We start from the raw sequence: 9,384 nt of genomic DNA, 5'->3' as shown, positions 1-9,384 counted from the left end.
TATTACCAGAAATATGCTGTGTGTGATTGTGTAGTGGTGTGTGTGTGCACATGTACCAGTGGTGTGTGTGTGTGTGTGTGTAGTGGTGTGTGTGTAGTGGTGTGTGTGTAGTGGTGTGTGTGTGCCACTGACCTGGTAGCTGTCCAGGGCTCTCTGTAGCCAGCGTGCTGACACACAGCCGATCCAGACAGATAGAACAGCCTCCACCAGCACAGGCAGAGTCCCAGAGTCCCACACCTGCTTCACACACACCTGCAGCCTGCGCGAGTGACCCTGAGAACACACACACCATCCATATAACCTGCTTAACACACACCTGCAGCCTGCGCGAGTGACCCTGAGAACACACACACCATCCATATAACCTGCTTAACACACACCTGCAGCCTGCGCACACACACCATCCATATAACCTGAGTGACCCCTGAGAACACACACACCATCCATATAACCTGCTTAACACACACACCTGCAGCCTGCGAATGAGTGACCCTGAGAACACACACACCATCCATATAACCTGCTTAACACACACCTGCAGCCTGCGCGAGTGACCCACCTGAGAAGAACACACACACCATCCATTAACCATATAACCTGCCTGCTTAACACACACCTGCAGCCTGCGCGAGTGACCCTGAGAACACACACACCATCCATATAACCTGCTTAACACACACCTGCAGCCTGCGCGAGTGACCCTGAGAACACACACACCATCCATATAACCTGCTTAACACACACCTGCAGCCTGCGCGAGTGACCCTGAGAACACACACACCATCCATATAACCTGCTTAACACACACCTGCAGCCTGCGCGAGTGACCCTGAGAACACACACACCATCCATATAACCTGCTTAACACACACCTGCAGCCTGCGCGAGTGACCCTGAGAACACACACACCATCCATATAACCTGCTTAACACACACCTGCAGCCTGCGCGAGTGACCCTGAGAACACACACACCATCCATATAACCTGCTTAACACACACCTGCAGCCTGCGCGAGTGACCCTGAGAACACACACACCATCCATATAACCTGCTTAACACACAGACGGCCAATTACAATGAAGATAAACACAGAAGAAAAACGGTGAAATTAGACGGAGCTCATCTTTTCCATTCATAACTGGATCTATACAACCGATGTCGTGGGACGTGGTTTCATCTTGACATCACTCTACTTTAAAGGGCTGAAAACATCTGACAAACTAACAGACTCCTCCAGTCTGATGTCCTTCCCTGTCCTGTTACCTGTCTGAGCTGGAACACTCCTCCAGTCTGATGTCCTTCCCTGTCCGGTTACCTGTCTGAGCTGGAACACTCCTCCAGTCTGATGTCCTTCCCTGTCCTGTTACCTGTCTGACCTGGAACACTCCTCCAGTCTGATGTCCTTCCCTGTCCTGTTACCTGTCTGAGCTGGAACACTCCTCCAGTCTGATGTCCCTCCCTGTCCTGTTACCTGTCTGAGCTGGAACACTCCTCCAGTCTGATGTCCTTCCCTGTCCTGTTATCTGTCTGACCTGGAACACTCCTCCAGTCTGATGTCCTTCCCTGTCCTGTTACCTGTCTGACCTGGAACACTCCTCCAGTCTGATGTCCTTCCCTGTCCTGTTACCTGTCTGAGCTGGAACACTCCTCCAGTCTGATGTCCTGTCCTGTTACCTGTCTGACCTGGAACACTCCTCCAGTCTGATGTCCTTCCCTGTCCTGTTACCTGTCTGACCTGGAACACTCCTCCAGTCTGATGTCCTTCCCTGTCCTGTTACCTGTCTGACCTGGAACACTCCTCCAGTCTGACGTCTTTCCCTGTTACCTGTCTGACCTGGAACACTCCTCCAGTCTGATGTCCTTCCCTGTCCTGTTACCTGTCTGACCTGGAACACTCCTCCAGTCTGATGTCCTTCCCTGTCCTGTTACCTGTCTGAGCTGGAACACTCCTCCAGTCTGATGTCCTTCCCTGTCCTGTTACCTGTCTGACCTGGAACACTCCTCCAGTCTGATGTCTTTCCCTGTTACCTGTCTGACCTGGAACACTCCTCCAGTCTGATGTCCTTCCCTGTCCTGTTACCTGTCTGACCTGGAACACTCCTCCAGTCTGATGTCCTTCCCTGTTACCTGTCCCTGTTCCAGTCTGATGTCTGTCCTGACCTGCTGAGAACACTCCTCCAGTCTGATGTCCTTCCCTGTCCTGTTACCTGTCTGACCTGGAACACTCCTCCAGTCTGATGTCTTTCCCTGTTACCTGTCTGACCTGGAACACTCCTCCAGTCTGATGTCCTTCCCTGTCCTGTTACCTGTCTGACCTGGAACACTCCTCCAGTCTGATGTCCTTCCCTGTCCTGTTACCTGTCTGACCTGGAACACTCCTCCAGTCTGATGTCCTTCCCTGTCCTGTTACCTGTCTGACCTGGAACACTCCTCCAGTCTGATGTCCTTCCCTGTTACCTGTCTGACCTGGAACACTCCTCCAGTCTGATGTCCTTCCCTGTTACCTGTCTGAGCTGGAACACTCCTCCAGTCTGATGTCCTTCCCTGTTACCTGTGTGACCTGGAACACTCCTACAGTCTGATGTCCTTCCCTGTCCTGTTACCTGTCTGAGCTGGAACACTCCTCCAGTACCGATGTCCTTCCCAGGATGCATCTCTACATCAGAGTAGTCCCCCTGCTCATTCAGCTCCTGGATAGAAACCCACAGCTCAATACGACGAGACACCTCACTCCACCTGCAGGGACAAATCACATGGCACTTATTTGTCACACATTTATTTGTGACCTGCGCTGAATACAGCAGGTGTAGACCTTACCGTGAAATGTTTACTTACAAGCCCTAACTTACACACAACAAGCAAGTGTGTGTGTGTGTGGTGCATGCCTTTATGCATCCTTGAGATGATACAATATGTATGTGCTCTACACACGGTGTGTGTACCTGTCTCGTAGGGTGCGTGTCTTGGCCAGCAGTGCGTCCAGCTCCCAGAGAGAGCGTCCGTTCCCGGCACAGCGGTGACCCCACACCTCGATGGCCAGCGCCCCGTCTGCGATGAACTCTAAAAACTCCTCTGTCACATGGACCACACACTCCTACACACAGAGAGATACTATATCAACCATCAACGATGAACAGATCACACACTCCTACACACAGAGAGATACTATATCAACCATCAACGATGAACAGATCACACACAGAGAGATACTATATCAAACATCAGCGATGAGCAGATCACACACTCCTACACACAGAGAGATACTATATCAAACATCAACGATGAGCAGATCACACACTCCTACACACAGAGAGATACTATATCAAACATCAGCGATGAGCAGAAACATGAGACTAATGTGACATATGGGCCCTGGTCTAAAGTAGTCAACTGTATAGGGAACAGAGTGCCATTTGGGATGCAGAGATATTCTAACCAGAATCCTCAGCGTTAGTGTCAGTGACAGCCAGCAGAGGATGATGTGAAAGAACTTTTCCAAAATTCATTGGTTTCCCAGAAATCCCAGTTGAAGAGTCCCAGATTCCTCCAATGGGGATTTCTGGAAACCTGGGAAGTTGAGGAAAGTCACCATAATGTTGTAACCCTACGTTCCCTACCTTGCAGTGGTCGAAGCGGACGGTGAACTGGGCGTCGGGGGTGCGGGGCGTGGTTGGCGTGTCTGGGCTGACCATGGGCGGGGCCACCGTAGGCTCCGCCCCCTCCCAGAAGGTGTACTGGCAGAAGACGAAGTTGGACAGGTTGAGAGGCAGCCCCGTGGCCTCCCTGATACGCACCTGTAGTAGAAAAACACCACGAAGAAGACGACGTTATTGTCCAATCTACACAGATCCACTGTTCTCCTGCCTATTCCAAATCCTCCAAAAGACACAGACACATACTGAGAGCTATACATACTGAAGAGTTCTATATACTGAGAGTTATATATACTGAGAGTTATACATACTGAGAGTTATACATACTGAGAGTTATACATACTGAGAGTTATACATACTGAGAGTTATACATACTGAGGACAGTTCTATATACTGAGAGCTATACATACTGAGAGTTATACATACTGAGAGTTATACATACTGAGAGTTATACATACTGAGAGTTATACATACTGAGAGCTATACATACTGAGAGTTATACATACTGAGAGTTATACATACTGAGAGTTATACATACTGAGAGTTATACATACTGAGAGCTATACATACTGAGAGCTATACATACTGAGAGCTATACATACTGAGAGTTATACATACTGAGAGCTATACATACTGAGGACAGTTCTATATACTGAGAGCTATACATACTGAGAGCTATACATACTGAGAGTTATACATACTGAGAGTTATACATACTGAGAGTTATACATACTGAGAGTTATACATACTGAGAGTTATACATACTGAGAGCTATACATACTGAGAGCTATACATACTGAGAGTTATACATACTGAAGAGTTCTATATACTGAGAGCTATACATACTGAGAGTTATACATACTGAGAGTTATACATACTGAGAGTTATACATACTGAGAGCTATACATACTGAGAGCTATACATACTGAGAGCTATACATAATGAGAGCTATACATACTGAGAGCTATACATACTGAGAGTTATACATACTGAGAGCTATACATACTGAGAGTTATACATAATGAGAGCTATACATACTGAGAGCTATACATACTGAGAGTTATACATACTGAGAGCTATACATACTGAGAGCTATACATACTGAGAGTTATACATACTGAGAGCTATACATACTGAGAGCTATACATACTGAAGAGTTCTATATACTGAGAGCTATACATACTGAGAGTTATACATACTGAGAGCTATACATACTGAGAGCTATACATACTGAGAGTTATACATACTGAGAGCTATACATACTGAGAGTTATACATACTGAGAGCTATACATACTGAAGAGTTCTATATACTGAGAGCTATACATACTGAGAGTTATACATACTGAGAGCTATACATACTGAGAGTTATACATACTGAAGAGTTCTATATACTGAGAGCTATACATACTGAGAGTTATACATACTGAGAGTTATACATACTGAGAGCTATACATACTGAGAGCTATACATACTGAGAGCTATACATACTGAGAGCTATACATACTGAAGAGTTCTATATACTGAGAGCTATACATACTGAGAGTTATACATACTGAGAGCTATACATACTGAGAGCTATACATACTGAAGAGTTCTATATACTGAGAGCTATACATACTGAGAGTTATACATACTGAGAGCTATACATACTGAGAGCTATACATACTGAGAGTTATACATACTGAGAGTTATACATACTGAAGAGTTCTATATACTGAGAGCTATACATACTGAGAGTTATACATACTGAAGAGTTCTATATACTGAGAGTTATACATACTGAGAGCTATACATACTGAGAGTTATACATACTGAGAGTTATACATACTGAAGATTCTATATACTGAGAGTTATACATACTGAAGAGTTCTATATACTGAGAGCTATACATACTGAGAGCTATACATACTGAGAGCTATACATACTGAGAGCTATACATACTGAGAGCTATACATACTGACAGCTATACATACTGAAGAGTTCTATATACTGAGAGTTATACATACTGAGAGCTATACATACTGAGAGTTATACATACTGAAGAGTTCTATATACTGAGAGTTATACATACTGAGAGCTATACATACTGAGAGTTATACATACTGAAGAGTTCTATATACTGAGAGTTATACATACTGAGAGCTATACATACTGAGAGTTATACATACTGAGAGCTATACATACTGAGAGCTATACATACTGAAGAGTTCTATATACTGAGAGCTATACATACTGAGAGTTATACATACTGAGAGCTATACATACTGAGAGCTATACATACTGAGAGTTATACATACTGAGAGCTATACATACTGAGAGTTATACATACTGAGAGTTATACATACTGAGAGCTATACATACTGAGAGTTATACATACTGAGAGCTATACATACTGAGAGTTATACATACTGAGAGTTATACATACTGAGAGCTATACATACTGAGAGCTATACATACTGAGAGTTATACATACTGAGAGCTATACATACTGAGAGCTATACATACTGAGAGTTATACATACTGAGAGCTATACATACTGAGAGCTATACATACTGAGAGTTATACATACTGAGAGCTATACATACTGAGAGCTATACATACTGAGAGCTATACATACTGAGAGCTATACATACTGAAGAGCTATACATACTGAGAGCTATACATACTGAGAGCTATACATACTGAGAGCTATACATACTGAGAGTTCTATACATACTGAGAGCTATACATACTGAGAGCTATACATACTGAGAGCTATACATACTGAGAGTTATACATACTGAGAGCTATACATACTGAGAGCTATACATACTGAGAGTTATACATACTGAGAGCTATACATACTGAGAGTTATACATACTGAGAGTTATACATACTGAGAGCTATACATACTGAGAGCTATACATACTGAGAGAGTTATACATACTGAGAGCTATACATACTGAGAGTTATACATACTGAGAGTTATACATACTGAGAGCTATACACATACTGAGAGCTATACATACTGAGAGTTATACATACTGAGAGTTATACATACTGAGAGTTATACATACTGAGAGCTATACATACTGAGAGCTATACATACTGAGAGTTATACATACTGAGAGCTATACATACTGAGAGTTATACATACTGAGAGCTATACATACTGAGAGCTATACATACTGAGAGCTATACATACTGAGAGCTATACATACTGAGAGCTATACATACTGAGAGTTATACATACTGAGAGCTATACATACTGAGAGCTATACATACTGAGAGTTATACATACTGAGAGCTATACATACTGAGAGCTATACATACTGAGAGCTATACATACTGAGAGCTATACATACTGAAGAGTTCTATATACTGAGAGCTATACATACTGAGAGCTATACATACTGAGAGCTATACATACTGAGAGCTATACATACTGAGAGCTATACATACTGAGAGCTATACATACTGAGAGTTATACATACTGAGAGCTATACATACTGAGAGCTATACATACTGAGAGCTATACATACTGAGAGTTATACATACTGAGAGTTATACATACTGAGAGTTATACATACTGAGAGCTATACATACTGAGAGCTATACATACTGAGAGCTATACATACTGAGAGCTATACATACTGAGAGCTATACATACTGAGAGCTATACATACTGAGAGCTATACATACTGAGAGCTATACATACTGAGAGCTATACATACTGAGAGTTATACATACTGAGAGCTATACATACTGAGAGCTATACATACTGAGAGCTATACATACTGAAGAGTTCTATATACTGAGAGCTATACATACTGAGAGCTATACATACTGAGAGCTATACATACTGAGAGCTATACATACTGAGAGCTATACATACTGAGAGCTATACATACTGAGAGTTATACATACTGAGAGCTATACATACTGAGAGCTATACATACTGAGAGCTATACATACTGAGAGTTATACATACTGAGAGTTATACATACTGAGAGTTATACATACTGAGAGCTATACATACTGAGAGCTATACATACTGAGAGCTATACATACTGAGAGCTATACATACTGAAGAGTTATACATACTGAGAGTTATACATACTGAGAGCTATATATACTGAGAGCTATACATACTGAAGAGTTCTATATACTGAGAGCTATACATACTGAAGAGAGTTCTATACATACTGAGAGCTATACATACTGAGAGCTATACATACTGAAGAGTTATATATACTGAGAGCTATACATACTGAAGAGTTCTATATACTGAGAGCTATACATACTGAAGAGTTCTATATACTGAGAGCTATACATACTGAGAGCTATACATACTGAGAGCTATACATACTGAGAGCTATACATACTGAGAGCTATACATACTGAAGAGTTCTATATACTGAGAGCTATACATACTGAGAGCTATACATACTGAGAGTTATACATACTGAGAGCTATACATACTGAGAGTTATACATACTGAGAGCTATACATACTGAGAGCTATACATACTGAGAGTTATACATACTGAGAGCTATACATACTGAGAGTTATACATACTGAGAGTTATACATACTGAGAGCTATACATACTGAGAGTTATACATACTGAGAGCTATACATACTGAAGAGTTCTATATACTGAGAGCTATACATACTGAGAGCTATACATACTGAGAGCTATACATACTGAGAGCTATACATACTGAGAGCTATACATACTGAGAGCTATACATACTGAGAGCTATACATACTGAGAGCTATACATACTGAAGAGTTCTATATACTGAGAGCTATACATACTGAGAGCTATACATACTGAGAGCTATACATACTGAGAGCTATACATACCTATACATACTGAGAGCTATACATACTGAGAGCTATACATACTGAAGAGTTATACATACTGAGAGTTATACATACTGAGAGTTATACATACTGAGAGCTATACATACTGAGAGCTATACATACTGAGAGCTATACATACTGAGAGCTATACATACTGAGAGCTATACATACTGAGAGTTATACATACTGAGAGCTATACATACTGAGAGCTATACATACTGAGAGCTATACATACTGAGAGCTATACATACTGAGAGCTATACATACTGAAGAGTTATACATACTGAGAGTTATACATACTGAGAGCTATATATACTGAGAGCTATACATACTGAAGAGTTCTATATACTGAGAGCTATACATACTGAAGAGTTCTATATACTGAGAGCTATACATACTGAGAGCTATACATACTGAAGAGTTATACATACTGAAGAGTTCTATATACTGAGAGCTATACATACTGAAGAGTTATATATACTGAGCTAGAGTATACATACTATACATACTGAAGAGTTCTATATACTGAGAGCTATACATACTGAGAGCTATACATACTGAGAGCTATACATACTGAGAGCTATACATACTGAAGCTAGTTCTATATACTGAGAGCTATACATACTGAGAGCATACATACTGAGAGTTATACATACTGAGAGCTATACATACTGAGAGTTATACATACTGAGAGCTATACATACTGAGAGCTATACATACTGAGAGCTATACATACTGAGTTATACATACTGAGAGCTATACATACTGAGAGCTATACATACTGAGAGCTATACATACTGCTATACATACTGAGAGCTATACATACTGAGAGCTATACATACTGAGAGCTATACATACTGAGAGCTATACATACTGAGAGTT

The 9,384-nt window shown here is 41.6% G+C and overlaps 1 protein-coding gene across 1 annotated transcript in view; it reads right to left on the bottom strand.

Annotated features, from left to right (window-relative positions):
* Positions 1–608: 608 nt before the first annotated feature.
* LOC135567393 (kinesin-like protein KIF13A) overlaps positions 609–9,384 on the bottom strand; it is a gene marked incomplete at its 5' end in the record, with an annotated part of 48,506 nt that continues 39,730 nt past the window's right edge. The window contains 4 exons of the mRNA XM_065014791.1: positions 609–1,021; positions 2,605–2,737; positions 2,944–3,095; positions 3,619–3,795. Coding sequence (XP_064870863.1) covers positions 926–1,021; positions 2,605–2,737; positions 2,944–3,095; positions 3,619–3,795 — 558 coding nt within the window. The remainder of the gene's footprint in view (positions 1,022–2,604; positions 2,738–2,943; positions 3,096–3,618; positions 3,796–9,384) is intronic.

The sequence above is a fragment of the Oncorhynchus nerka genome, unplaced genomic scaffold (genome assembly GCF_034236695.1).
Source record: "Oncorhynchus nerka isolate Pitt River unplaced genomic scaffold, Oner_Uvic_2.0 unplaced_scaffold_2102, whole genome shotgun sequence".
Classification (NCBI taxonomy): Eukaryota; Metazoa; Chordata; class Actinopteri; order Salmoniformes; family Salmonidae; genus Oncorhynchus; species Oncorhynchus nerka.
The sequence above is the reverse complement of the archived record's forward strand: the minus strand, read 5'-3'. Positions and strand labels throughout refer to the sequence as shown.